General features: G+C 43.8%; 1 protein-coding gene across 2 annotated transcripts; it reads right to left on the bottom strand.

The window, feature by feature from the left end:
• Positions 1-1,839: 1,839 nt before the first annotated feature.
• arxa (aristaless related homeobox a) lies at positions 1,840-13,441 on the bottom strand. 2 transcript variants are annotated; one of them, XM_055881542.1, is made up of 5 exons: positions 12,983-13,441; positions 11,939-12,527; positions 9,642-9,687; positions 7,444-7,775; positions 1,840-2,699 (listed from the first exon to the last, which is right to left on the bottom strand). In XM_055881542.1, exons 1-5 carry the CDS (start codon positions 13,167-13,169, stop codon positions 2,438-2,440), a joined length of 1,416 nt encoding a protein of 471 aa, XP_055737517.1. In that variant the 5' UTR covers positions 13,170-13,441; the 3' UTR covers positions 1,840-2,437. The 2 variants fall into 2 exon arrangements, with proteins under 2 accessions (XP_055737517.1, XP_055737518.1); XM_055881543.1 differs by having other exon boundaries at positions 2,616-2,699; positions 7,432-7,775.
• Between the last annotated feature and the right edge of the window lie 1,414 nt (positions 13,442-14,855).

The following is a 14,855-nucleotide window of genomic DNA, read 5'->3' as shown; positions in this document are numbered from 1 at the left end:
GTAATAGAACCGCTTCTTAGGGATTTGGGGAATTAAGTCGTGGGTAGAGGGATGGATGAAAGCAGGGAGGGTAGAAGAGGGGGACTCGAGAGAAAGACGTTTTGATAAAGTGGTTTGTTACTTCATTAATGACAAAGGGACTCGCTTCCATCGACATGGCATTACCGATGTTAACACCAATTTAGCGCCTTTAAAAGTTTTTAAAGCGCGTTTTGTAGAGGGCCCCTAATAAAGTGGGCGATCTAATTGAAAACCCCTCGCCTTTGTCGCCCGTTTCACATGTGGGGATTTAGCTCATGAATATATGGGTCTGTATTTTGTCAACTCGGCTGGAGAGACCAGACGCACACAGCGGCCTAGAATTATATCTGTCATTGCTGAACTAATCTATTTTCTCTTTCAGTTAGCCTATCCAAGGTGACCAGCTACCATAGTGCATATGAAAATAGGACTCTACTCCCGTTCTCAGCTCCTCACACTCACAACTGAATTATTTTCATTTCTGGTGAGCCTCTCCTTTTAAATTAAACTTGAAAACAATTTAGATCCGTTTTGGACCTATTTCCAAACGACTTTTCAATTGTTACATTAATGTTAAAGAATATTACCATAATTTAAGTTCTGCAATTTAATAAGCAATTACTTATAATAAAGGTTATTTTGATATAGACCTATATTATATGAAATTCTTTGATAGTGGGTCTGAATATTTCGCATAATTAAAGGAAATGTGATTAATGTAATTCCACGTTTAAATCATTAAAACAACCTCATTGGAACTAACTATTTATGCTATAATTTTACTATTCCTTTTCAAACATAGAATGGATTCACAAAATAATTTTGTTTTGAGGCATTCATTATAATATTATTTATAAATATGCAAGACAACATCAGTTTATTCATAACAATTTTATTAATAGTTCTATAATTCTATTTCACCATTTTTTAATTCCTGGCAATTTGTCAGTTCTATAAGGGGTTTAAATAATAATCTAAAGCATATTTAATTTCACCACTTTCATTTATTCATTTCTCTTTTTTCCATCTATTATTAAACCAGGAAATGTAGACAATCACTTTAAACAATTAAAAATAAATCCTGCCCTGCACTCAATCTGTTGTGGAACAGTTTTGACATAAATAATCATCTAAAAACCTATGATATTCCATAAACACAGGGGAATTTTACACAGGGACACATTCATACTCATAAAACACTACACCAAGTGCAACTTCTCAAAACATTGTCTTTTTCAAATATACAAGGCTCTGTTTTGAAAATCATCCTTTTTTGTTTTGTTTTTCATTTTTACAATAATATTTACAGCAGTTTACTTTCTTTCTCACACAGTTCAGATATAAGAGACACTGGATAGAATCTAAACTTCACTTGATTTGTCCTTTAGTCAAACTCAATTAGCTGAACATTTGTAGATTTTCTTCCAATAACTCTTCCAGATGATAATGTAAGTATCAATGAAGACAAAAGAACAAACTCGATGCAGGTTATTGAGCCAGCAACAGGTTGGGTTGCAGAGGAGGACAGAAAGGTCTATGGACAGGTTGGTTGCTTTGGCTTGGATGGAGACCCCCTCAGACTGCTATGGCACTGGGTTCATGTGGTCCAGACAAATGCCACAGTCTCCACTGTTCCTTTCCTAGTTCTGGTTCATTCTTTCTCTCTCCCCAGAGTCGAGTGAGCGAGCACGTGTGTGTGTGTGTGTGTGTGTGTGTGTGTGTGTGTGTGTGTGTGTGTGTGTGTGTGTGTGTGTGTGTGTGTGTGTGTGTGTGTGTGTGTGTGTGTGTGTGTGTGTGTGTGTGTGTGTGTGTGTGTGTGTGTGTGTGTGTGTGTGTGTGTGTGTGTGTGTGTGTGTGTGTGTGTGTGTGTGTGTGTGTGTGTGTGTGTGTGTGTGTGTGTGTCCAACCAGCAGGTAGTCATGGGAGTTTACCCCGCTGAGATCGTAGTTTATATCTGTCACAGAGAAGAAAGTGGACTTTGTGAACCAGGAAGCATGAGCTAGAGATGGGTTAACACAATATGGAGGTGTTTGTGTGTCAGATTCTGGACGAAAGGGCTCTACAGCTAAAGGTTATGCTCATCCAGGAGACCTGGAAGAGTGGGGGGGGGGGGGGGGGGGGGGGTGATGCTCTCACACACACACACACACACACAGCGCTTCGGTTTGCCAGTGCTATTTGAATTTGGTCGTGCTTTTTGTTTGAGGGTAAGAGGTATGGGTAAGGTGGGGGGGGCTGTTGGGAAAGGAGTCTTCAGCCCAGAGAGGATCAGGGTTTAGGAGACAGAGATCAGGGGTCAGGGTTGGATCCATCCACCACTCCTTTCCCAGATCTGCAGGGATATGAGAGGTGGAGAGGGGGAACAGGTGATGGACAGAAGCCTAGGAAAGAGAGTGCTGGGTGGGGTAACAGCTATTCAGCACACCTCCTTCCCTGGAGCTCCGCTTGGCAGGATGTTGAGCTGGGTGATCTGAGCAGAGTGCTCTTTAGCCTTCAGCCTCAGAGCTGCAATACTGGAGGCCCTGCGATCCGCTGCAGCTAAGGAGGAGGGAGAGGAGGAGGAAGGTTCGGAGAGGACTGGCGGAGGGATGGAGGGAGTCTCGACGGGCGGGGCAGGCTGGCGGAGGAGTGCGGCGGCGGTGGAAGCACTGGTCAGAGGGCCCATACCGGAGAAGAGCCTGAAAGAGAAGCAGGGATGACCGATGAAGGGATGGGAGAAAGAAGAGAGTATTAGACCAGAATGTGAATGGCTTCTCCAGGTATTTGCAATCACCAGCATTTTTACACCAGTGCAGAAAAAAAAGGATATAAGAAGAGGAAGCCACTTTAGATTATTGAGATACATGCCATGTGTTTGGAGTGTGTGTGTCTGTTTTGGCACCTCCGCTAACAGCTTGGTTGTCAGCATCACACTGTCAGCTAATTACTATCAACACTGACATGAATGCACACCAACATAGTCTCATGAGCAAAACACCCCAAGCAACATTCAGGGCTGAAAACTAACATCCTACGACCAACAAAGGTAGAGGTCAGGGGGGCCTGCTCTGTCTACGTAATAGTACTGAGGATGATGGATGATGTTGGTCACCAGTGTGAGGTGGTGTTATAGGGTACAGTACAGGTGTGAGGTGGTGTTATATGGTACAGTACAGGTGTAAGGTGGTGTTATAGGGTACAGTACAGGTGGTGTTATAGGGTACAGTACAGGTGTAAGGTGGTGTTATAGGGTACAGTACAGGTGTAAGGTGGTGTTATAGGGTACAGTACAGGTGGTGTTATAGGGTACAGTACAGGTGTAAGGTGGTGTTATAGGGTACAGTACAGGTGTAAGGTGGTGTTATAGGGTACAGTACAGGTGTGAGGTGGTGTTATAGGGTACAGTACAGGTGTGAGGTGGTGTTATAGGGTACAGTACAGGTGTAAGGTGGTGTTATAGGGTACAGTACAGGTGGTGTTATAGGGTACAGTACAGGTGTAAGGTGGTGTTATAGGGTACAGTACAGGTGGTGTTATAGGGTACAGTACAGGTGTGAGGTGGTGTTATAGGGTACAGTACAGGTGTGAGGTGGTGTTATAGGGTACAGTACAGGTGTAAGGTGGTGTTATAGGGTACAGTACAGGTGTGAGGTGGTGTTTTAGGGTACAGTATAGGTGGTGTTATAGGGTACAGTACAGGTGTGAGGTGGTGTTATAGGGTACAGTACAGGTGTGAGGTGGTGTTATAGGGTACAGTATAGGTGTGAGGTGGTGTTTTAGGGTACAGTACAGGTGTGAGGTGGTGTTATGTGTTATAGGGTACAGTACAGGTGTGAGGTGGTGTTATAGGGTACAGTACAGGTGTGAGGTGGTATTATAGGGTACAGTATAGGTGTAAGGTGGTGTTATAGGGTACAGTACAGGTGTAAGGTGGTGTTATAGGGTACAGTATAGGTGTGAGGTGGTGTTATAGGGTACAGTACAGGTGTGAGGTGGTATTATAGGGTACAGTACAGGTGTGAGGTGGTGTTATAGGGTACAGTACAGGTGTGAGGTGGTATTATAGGGTACAGTATAGGTGTAAGGTGGTGTTATAGGGTACAGTACAGGTGTAAGGTGGTGTTATAGGGTACAGTATGGGTGTGAGGTGGTGTTATAGGGTACAGTACAGATGTAAGGTGGTGTTATAGGGTACAGTACAGGTGTGAGGTGGTGTTATAGGGTACAGTACAGGTGTGAGGTGGTGTTATAGGGTACAGTACAGGTGTGAGGTGGTGTTATAGGGTACAGTACAGGTGTGAGGTGGTGTTATAGGGTACAGTACAGGTGTGAGGTGGTGTTATGTGTTATAGGGTACAGTACAGGTGTAAGGTGGTGTTATAGGGTACAGTACAGGTGTAAGGTGGTGTTATAGGGTACAGTACAGGTGTAAGGTGGTGTTATAGGGTACAGTACAGGTGTGAGGTGGTGTTATAGGGTACAGTATAGGTGGTGTTATAGGGTACAGTATAGGTGTGAGGTGGTGTTATAGGGTACAGTACAGGTGTGAGGTGGTGTTATAGGGTACAGTATAGGTGTGAGGTGGTGTTATAGGGTACAGTATAGGTGTGAGGTGGTGTTATAGGGTACAGTACAGGTGTGAGGTGGTGTTATAGGGTACAGTATAGGTGTGAGGTGGTGTTATAGGGTACAGTACAGGTGTGAGGTGGTGTTATGTGTTATAGAGTACAGTACAGGTGTAAGGTGGTGTTATAGGGTACAGTACAGGTGTAAGGTGGTGTTATACGGTACAGTACAGGTGTGAGGTGGTGTTATAGGGTACAGTACAGGTGTGAGGTGGTGTTATGTGTTATAGGGTACAGTACAGGTGTGAGGTGGTGTTATAGGGTACAGTACAGGTGTGAGGTGGTATTATAGGGTACAGTACAGGTGTGAGGTGGTGTTATAGGGTACAGTACAGGTGTGAGGTGGTATTATAGGGTACAGTATAGGTGTAAGGTGGTGTTATAGGGTACAGTACAGGTGTAAGGTGGTGTTATAGGGTACAGTATGGGTGTGAGGTGGTGTTATAGGGTACAGTATGGGTGTGAGGTGGTGTTATAGGGTACAGTACAGATGTAAGGTGGTGTTATAGGGTACAGTACAGGTGTGAGGTGGTGTTATAGGGTACAGTACAGGTGTGAGGTGGTGTTATAGGGTACAGTACAGGTGTGAGGTGGTGTTATGTGTTATAGGGTACAGTACAGGTGTAAGGTGGTGTTATAGGGTACAGTACAGGTGTAAGGTGGTGTTATAGGGTACAGTACAGGTGTAAGGTGGTGTTATAGGGTACAGTACAGGTGTGAGGTGGTGTTATAGGGTACAGTATAGGTGGTGTTATAGGGTACAGTATAGGTGTGAGGTGGTGTTATAGGGTACAGTACAGGTGTGAGGTGGTGTTATAGGGTACAGTATAGGTGTGAGGTGGTGTTATAGGGTACAGTATAGGTGTGAGGTGGTGTTATAGGGTACAGTACAGGTGTGAGGTGGTGTTATAGGGTACAGTATAGGTGTGAGGTGGTGTTATAGGGTACAGTACAGGTGTGAGGTGGTGTTATGTGTTATAGAGTACAGTACAGGTGTAAGGTGGTGTTATAGGGTACAGTACAGGTGTAAGGTGGTGTTATACGGTACAGTACAGGTGTGAGGTGGTGTTATAGGGTACAGTACAGGTGTGAGGTGGTGTTATGTGTTATAGGGTACAGTACAGGTGTGAGGTGGTGTTATGTGTTATAGGGTACAGTACAGGTGTGAGGTGGTGTTATGTGTTATAGGGTACAGTACAGGTGTGAGGTGGTGTTATAGGGTACAGTATAGGTGTGAGGTGGTGTTATGTGTTATAGGGTACAGTACAGGTGTGAGGTGGTGTTATAGGGTACAGTACAGGTGTGAGGTGGTGTTATAGGGTACAGTATAGGTGGTGTTATAGGATACAGTATAGGTGTGAGGTGGTGTTATAGGGTACAGTACAGGTGTGAGGTGGTGTTATAGGGTACAGTATAGGTGTGAGGTGGTGTTATAGGGTACAGTATAGGTGTGAGGTGGTGTTATAGGGTACAGTACAGGTGTGAGGTGGTGTTATAGGGTACAGTACAGGTGTGAGGTGGTGTTATAGGGTACAGTACAGGTGTGAGGTGGTGTTATGTGTTATAGGGTACAGTACTGGTGTGAGGTGGTGTTATAGGGTACAGTATAGGTGGTGTTATAGGGTACAGTACAGGTGTGAGGTGGTGTTATAGGGTACAGTACAGGTGTGAGGTGGTGTTATAGGGTACAGTACAGGTGTGAGGTGGTGTTATGTGTTATAGGGTACAGTACTGGTGTGAGTAGGTGTTATAGGGTACAGTATAGGTGGTGTTATAGGATACAGTATAGGTGTGAGATGGTGTTATAGGGTACAGTATAGGTGTGAGGTGGTGTTATGTGTTATAGGGTACAGTACTGGTGTGAGGTGGTTTTATAGGGTACAGTATAGGTGGTGTTATAGGGTACAGTACAGGTGTGAGGTGGTGTTATAGGGTACAGTACAGGTGTGAAGTGGTGTTATAGGGTACAGTACAGGTGTGAGTTGGTGTTATAGGGTACAGTATAGGTGTGAGGTGGTGTTATAGGGTACAGTATAGGTGTGAGGTGGTGTTATAGGGTACAGTATAGGTGGTGTTATAGGGTACAGTACAGGTGTGAGGTGGTGTTATAGGGTACAGTACAGGTGTGAGGTGGTGTTATAGGATACAGTATAGGTGTGAGGTGGTGTTATGTGTTATAGGGTACAGTACAGGTGTGAGGTGGTGTTATGTGTTATAGAGTACAGTACAGGTGTGAGGTGGTGTTATGTGTTATAGGGTACAGTACAGGTGTGAGGTGGTGTTATAGGGTACAGTATAGGTGTGAGGTGGTGTTATGTGTTATAGGGTACAGTACAGGTGTGAGGTGGTATTATAGGGTACAGTATAGGTGTGAGGTGGTGTTATAGGGTACAGTACAGGTGTGAGGTGGTGTTATAGGGTACAGTACAGGTGTGAGGTGGTGTTATGTGTTATAGGGTACAGTACAGGTGTGAGGTGGTGTTATAGGGTACAGTACAGGTGTAAGGTGGTGTTATAGGGTACAGTACAGGTGTGAGGTGGTGTTATAGGGTACAGTACGGGTGTGAGGTGGTGTTATAGGGTACAGTACAGGTGTGAGGTGGTGTTATAGGGTACAGTACAGGTGTGAGGTGGTGTTATAGGGTACAGTACAGGTGTGATGTGGTGTTATAGGATACAGTATAGGTGGTGTTATAGGGTACAGTACAGGTGTGAGGTGGTGTTATATGGTACAGTACAGGTGTGAGGTGGTGTTATAGGGTACAGTACAGGTGTTAAATATACAAGTTTATGAAAGTAGAGGTACCTATTGTCTCACCTGCCGAAGGTGGGTCCCATGAAGGCGGGGTGACGGAACATAGCGGCTGTACCCAGGAATGTTCCGAGGCCCAGCGGTGTCCCTAGGTGCTGGCCTGAGTGGTTGCTATGGGGATGAGCCAGACCAGGAAATGCAGCGGCTGCGGCAGCAGCAGCTGTCCAGGCAGACTCTAGAACAGGGTGAGGGTGTGGGGGAAAGGGACCCCCATCCAGGTAGTGGCTGAGGGGGTGGGCGGCTGACAGGGGGCCAGGGAAAGGGAGTCCAGACGGGTGTGTCTGGACACCTGCCTTTTCACGCTTACGCCACTTAGCACGACGATTCTGAAACCATACCTATAGAGAGAGTGGGAGAGAGGTCAGAGGTTAGCTAAGATAGATATAGGTAGGCTACATTTCATTTTGTATAGGTTTATTAGATTGCGTGAATAGATACAATTTAGTAGAATAAAACAAAGTTGTCTGCCCATGCTGGCTTCCTACAAATTGATATTGAGAAACATGAACAACTTTGGAGCAATATAAGGTGCCATAAGGTTATTTAGGCAGCGGCCTATATTTGGAAGACCGGGAAACCCTTGCTGTGCCACATCGAACCTGCTCGAGCACAAGCTCTTGTGTAAACGGAAGATCCCATCGCTCTGGTTCATGAGGTGACAAACAGGCGGAAAGTCAGCGGTAATTACACAAGCACTAAAACCCGCGCTCCTTCATGGTCCGGTAGTCTAAAGTTAGCTAATTAAAATCAGTTCCCCCTGCAGTCTGACTGATAGACTGAGATCGGTGTGGCGCGCCGTAATTAAGAACCGTGTTAACAAAAGATGGGGAGAATAGCAGCTGAACAGAGTCCAATAACAATTAATGCGCTTTAAATTAAATTCTTAAAAATGTTGAACAAGTCATTTCCAAAGGGTATTTAACTTTCCCACCCCCCCCCCCCCCCCCCCCCTTGCCTATTGCGCTGCTGAAACAGGGGCTCTAACAATGGAAGAAAATGTCAACAGTAAGAGAAAGTGAACGATATTAGCCCTGCACACACACACACACTATTCCGTTGGAAGCTGTTAAGCATTACACGGCCCTTCGGGAATGTATGAGTTTTATCACCTCCCGATGGAGCCCGTTAAGTGATTTTTTCACCTACGGTCCGGCGAAGGGACATCTGTTGTTTTATACCGGCCGTAACCCCGGATGGAGCATCGCTGTGTTTGAACTGTCTCTTTGGTTATGAGCCCTGGGCTAATACATGCAAGCCACGCTCTCTATGGAGAGATAGGAGAGGAGAGGAGAGTAGATGGGGGGGAGCAAACACCTTTAATGGTCCCTCATTCGCTCCAAGTGCAAAGCATCGGATCAATGCGGCTCTATTGCAATCACAAAATGAGAAATCAAATAGCATTATTCTGCAGCCACCCCTTTCTCCCCCTCCCCTCTCCTCTCTTTCTCTCCATCTCCATCTCCCCCCTCCCTCTCTCTCTTCCTCACTCTCCACCTCATACACCTTCTCTCTCTCTCTCTCTCTCTCTCTCTCTCTCCCTTTCTCGTTCCGGCGATGGTAATTCAAACACCATTTTCTCCCTGAGAATAGCTCGTGTTTGCTCTTGGACTAAGTGCGCTTTTATGAATCGTCCGCGTCCGCTTAATTACCGTTAAAACGTCCCTCGGTGCATGTAATAACTTCCAATAACAGGATGGAGCTTCGCTACGCAGCGATTGGGGTCATTTAACACATTTCAGGGTAGTAAATCACTCAGACCCTCATAAAGACTTTTATCCATAGGCTATTGCTCAAGGCCTGATTTTGTGCCAACTTTATTGTATGCGTCATGTCAACACAAAAAAACACCAAATAACGTAGGCATATTGGGAAATACAAATAATTATAGACTTAGTAAAATTATGATTCTATGAAGGTGTACATCTGAAGATGCTTGGAAATTATGTTAGGCCTACATTGTATAAATATGCATTTGACGTGTTTGATTATTATAACAAGACAAAGGCCTAATAATAATAAAATAGGAATTGTTTCATTACATACTCTAAGCCTAAGTGGTACTGGCCTTTATATTCGTTTCTAATTTGGTAGCCTATTTATTTCAATAACCTATTTGAAATGTTTAAGTGTCATTATATAACCATTTTAGTTGAAAGCGACAGTCAGCCGTAATTGCAGCAATAAAACGTTAAAAAGCCACTTACTTGGACGCGCGCCTCGGTCAGATCCAGCCGCATCGCAAGCTCTTCTCTGAAAAGGTAAGAAAAGAGGTTACCGTTTTTGACCGAGAACTCGAATGTTTTATATCTCTCCCGCACCCGTAACAATACAAGAAAATAGTTATTTTTCAGACACCGAAAACCCACAGAGAAACGACAGTCCTTTATGCTATTTTCCTTACCATGGTTTGAGGGAAATTGTCAGGGTGATTGTATTGTAATCTGTCTTTTTTTCCCCCATAATAGCTGCCTTATACAATGGCTTTCTTTCGAGTCAGTGGAACAACATAATGGTGGAATTTGGAAATAATGACATCCAAACTATTACAAAGACATCGTGCGCTTGGCTGAAATAGAAGTCTATACATGCACAAATTGATTACCACAATTTCGCCTTAGAAATAATAAAAGCACAAAAACATCGATCAACAATAGCATATTTATTATTTGGCTCATGTTGCCATTGTTAAATAATATTTTCCAAATCCCCGTTTAAAACACTATATTTTCTATTCCTTATCTTGAACGTGTCCTATAGATGATTTACCTTACTGAAAATGATAGGCTAGCCCGTCTGGCTGCTGCATGCATGAAAAATAATGACATTCTGAAGCCTGTTGTACATTTCATTATGCATAGTAATATTCCATTCTGTAATAGTACAATTATAATAAGATAATAGGCTAATGAGAAAAATCTAATCTCAAATCTAAATATTCAACTCTACATGCGGGGTCCTGAAAACACATAGGCCTAGCTAGAATACATTTGCTTTTAGAATAATATTAGGTTTTCATTCATGGTTGAAAAAAAGACTTACATTTGAAATTCCCTTAAAGGCCTACATTTTGTAGTCTATTGCATCAAAAAAAGAAGTAGGACCTACTCGTGTATAAAAAATGTTTAAAAAAATAAAAATAAAAAATAACTCTTATCTAGAGGCAGGTAGCCTTGTGGTTAGAGCGTTGGGTCAGTAACCGAAAGGTTGCTGAATCGAATCCCCGATCTGACAAGATAAATATCTGTTGTTCTTCCCCTGAACAAGGCAGTTAACCCACTGTTCCCCGGTAGGCCGTCATTGTAAATAAGAATGTATTCTTAACTGACTTGTCTAGTTAAATAAAGGTTACATTTAAACATTTATTTTTATTTAGAGCAGCCTTAGCAGTGACTTACTCTCAATTTATCAGTAAGAAGAAAAACTATTGCATTCCATGACGTGATTGAGGAGCAAAACATAATGAGTCTGAAATAGAATTATATGCCAGTAGCCTATGTGTAGCCTTAACAAAAATGAAAAAATAGACACGATTTAATATGATTGAATTCATTTGACACTGCCTAAAACATGATTTGCCTTTAATTGTCAGGAACAGATGATTTGTGTGAAATGCTGTTTTCACGTTCTCTGTTCTCTCGAGATGCGTAGCCTAGACCTTCAGCTAATGAATGAATAAAGAAAGAGTTGACGTGCGCGTCATCGTGTGTGTGCATGTGTGTGGGTGTATGTGTGTGTGCGCGTTTTATACTCTTGAGCTTGGGCAGGCCCAGAAACCTACATTTCGTTGAATAGATCAGCAGTACGCACGGACGAGCTGCCACCAGCTAATTTTCCAAATGAGAATAATATCCATATCGCCGATAACAATGAGATGAGGTAAATGTGTCAAAACGGATTGGTTCTCCCACTTTAAGCTATTGTTCTGCCTTATGTAAGGCACTGGTTCGGCTACATGGTAGGTGTCAACTCACCAGTCTCGAATTATAGCGGGGATGAATTACCTAAGTGGATAAAAAGTGGACTGTTTTCTAGGCCTACTATTTTTTACATAAATAAATAGTGATGATAAAGGGATTTAATGTTGTTACCACATACATCACAATTAAAATATAGGCATCATAAATGACAAGGATTATGCATGTTTGACCTCATGTTATAAAAGTTGTTACACCATTGTATGAAATAGCAGATTTGTGACATTCTTTCACATTATTCTGAGTTATATGTTTGTCTCTGGTAGTTGTATCTCAGGCTCTGTAAAGATAAAATAATGTTATATTTTGCTACTTATTGTTCGTGATGTAGCATACAACTAATGTAGCTTAGACGAAAAAAGTGTAACGTGAAATAGAAACGTCTATCCAAAACGTGCATTTAACGAAATGTTATCATGGTTGGGTGACATTGTTGTAGGTGTTGCAACAATGATGGCGTTAATGTTAGGGATGTTGCATATGAATGAATACCTGAGTCTGTGCTGTAACTGTAGCCTATACTGTACCTGGTGAAAACATCGGGGTAGTGTGTCTTCTGGAAAGCCCTCTCCAGCTCCTCCAGCTGATAGCTGGTGAATGTAGTCCTGTATCTTCTTTGCTTGCGTTTTAGCATTCCTTCCTCCGAATCACTGCCTGCGGACAGACACACGCTGTCCTCGCCGTCCCTCACGTCTCCATCCCCGGCGTGGAGGCTATCCCTCTCGTCGTCCTTCGGGGAGAGACCCATCGCCTCCCCGCAGCTCTCCTCCTCTTTTCCCGCGTCCTCGTCAAACTTCATTGACCCTAACTCGCCCAGCCTTAGTCCAGGCCCATCTTCCGGCCCTTCAGTGGGACTCTGGCCTCCCTCTCCCCGGATCAGGGACGCGTTCTCCCGGTACGATTTGCTCCGGCTGATGCTCACCTGTGGAGCCTGGATGATTTTGAGGCTCTCGCAGGCTTGGTCCACCAGGAGCCTCTCCTTGTCCAATTTCTCCCCTAGGTCGTGAACTAAACCCCGGCCGTGGTCCAGGTACTTCCCCCCTGGTCCGTAGAGCCGGCGCATCTTTGATGGAAGGTGCATGTCTGTGTCTAGTGATAGGGGATCTTTAGTCGAGCCTATAGTGAGGGTGTCAAAGGTATGGAGAGGATGACGAGACATGTGTAAGTGCAGGAAAAGCAAATGGAGTCCGGAGCGCAACAAGGCGCAAAGTTATGCACAATGCATTAAAGTGATAATGCTTGAATAAACTTGAAAATGTATTGTTTCTGTCTACAATTGCATGCACATTTGAGTAGCCTATGTATCGTATCGACGATAAGTTGACAAATATCTTATTTTCCACTATCGCACAACCTCAGACACTTTTAAATCTGATGGACCATTATTAGCAAATGTTTACTTCCATTCTGCAGTCAGCTGTAGCCAATGCTTTATGTTGATGGTTTATTATCATGTTATAAACACACACCGTTTTATTGCCTATATTCAACAACCAAAACATGTCATTGGAGCATGCAGCAACCCTTTCCCAAGTTGGAGAGCCATGTCTTCATGAGCGGGGTTGTCTTACCTTCGGTCTGCTTGTCGTGCTCCTGTCTCCCGGGTAGAGCTGTCAAACTTTGCGCCCCTATCAGCCTGACTTTACAGGGGCTCCGTCGGCCCAGAATACTGTCTATACAATAGGAGGAGAGCAGAGTGGGCGATTTACTCTTACATTCTCCCCGGTCGTGGATATCTTCTTTGAACTGACTAGTCATTTTGATCTGTTTAGTGAAGCGCTTATTTGACAGGAGAGCGGCAGTAGCCTAAATATGATCCTCACTCACCCTCCCTCACTCTCTTTCTTTCTCTCTCTTTCCCTCACTCTCTCTCTTTCCCCCTCTCTCTCTCTCTCTCTCTCTCTCTCTCTTTCCCTCTCTCTCTCTCTCTCTGACGTTCCGAGATTGTTCCTCTCACTATCCCTCCCTACCCACGGTTAATGACAGACACTGTTGGCTGGCTCAAGCTCCGCTCTCCGCGTGCTCGTATTGACGTGTGTTACATCCCCTGATTGGCTCGCGTCGGGGAAAGAGAAGCTTTATATATTTTAGATGTTAAAGTTAATTTTGGAGAAACGGAAAAAAACAAAGCTTGCGGTGGAACCCGGTTCCGATGGATTGAACTCAGTATTCGATGTTCCTTTTGGATTTCAAAAGGATATTGTAGGCCTACAAATAATATGCTGCTAATAATAATTATAATAGCCCAACAATAGTAATTATAATAATAATAATAACAACAACAACAATAATAATAAAGACATTATATTGGCCTATCCAAATATGGATTATTTTGTTGAGTTAAATAATCATGCATCATAGTTCAGCCCTTCAGTTAAAGGAAAATTCCACCCAAAAACTATCTTTTGGTATTTGTTTCATTAGTTCATTGTTGATATAGTCCCAAATGTTTTGCATGTCAGCAATCAAGTTTTCAATATATACTGTATATAACTTTCAAAATACAAAAATACAGCAGGTATGATGCAAAACGCATATTTCTGTATTTTGAAGGTTATATACTGTATCTGATTACAGTCTTGTCCCATTGCTGCAACTCCCGTACGGACTCGGGAAAGGCGAAGGTCGAGAGCCATGTGTCCTCAGAAATACGACCCGCCAAGCCGCACTGCTTCTTGACACACTGCCCGCTTAACCTGGAAGCCAGTCGCACCAAATGTGTCGGAGGAAACACCGTACAGCTGGCAACCGAAGTCATCATGCATACGCCCGGCCGCCACAAGGAGTCGCTAGAGTGCGATGGGACAAGGACATCCCAGCCGGCCAAACCCTCCCCTAACCCGGACTACGCTGTGCCAATTTCGTGTGCCGGCTCATGGGTTAGATCGAACCCGGATCTGTACAGACACATCTAGCACTGCGATGCAGTGCCTTAGACCGCTGTACCACTCGGGAGGCCCCTGTTGAAAGTAGCACATGGCAATGTGTGAAACTTTCTCAGCCTGAAGTGTCCCTCTTGTGTTGCCTCATTAGTTAGCTTTTGAGGTGGTACGATCGGGTTAAACGGTTAAGGGAAGACGGTCACGTGTGCTAGCAAGACAGAGGTCCCGAGTTTGTGTATGGGCCGAATTGGGAGGAGCTGGTTCTCGCTAAACAAGCAGCGTGACATTTTTCACACTAACATGCAAAACATTTTGGGAGTATATCAACAATGGACTAAACAAATATCAAAAGATAGTTTTGAGGTGGAGTTTTCCTTTAACGGAAGGGCTGAACTGATGCATGATTGCTGGGCTGCACCCATGATACAAGTCAGTATTTGATGTGCATCCATGTCTGAGGAAGTTAGATGTGGAAACTGGCCACTAGGAGCAACAAATTAGCTCTTTTGCTAGGGTGTTGTGCCAACAGTTGCATGTTCAAATCCAATGATTGAAAGTAGTT

This window comes from Salvelinus fontinalis, chromosome 25 (genome assembly GCF_029448725.1).
Source record: "Salvelinus fontinalis isolate EN_2023a chromosome 25, ASM2944872v1, whole genome shotgun sequence".
Lineage (NCBI taxonomy): Eukaryota > Metazoa > Chordata > Actinopteri > Salmoniformes > Salmonidae > Salvelinus > Salvelinus fontinalis.
Note: the sequence above shows the minus strand (reverse complement) of the source record. Positions and strands in the feature narration are given on the sequence as shown.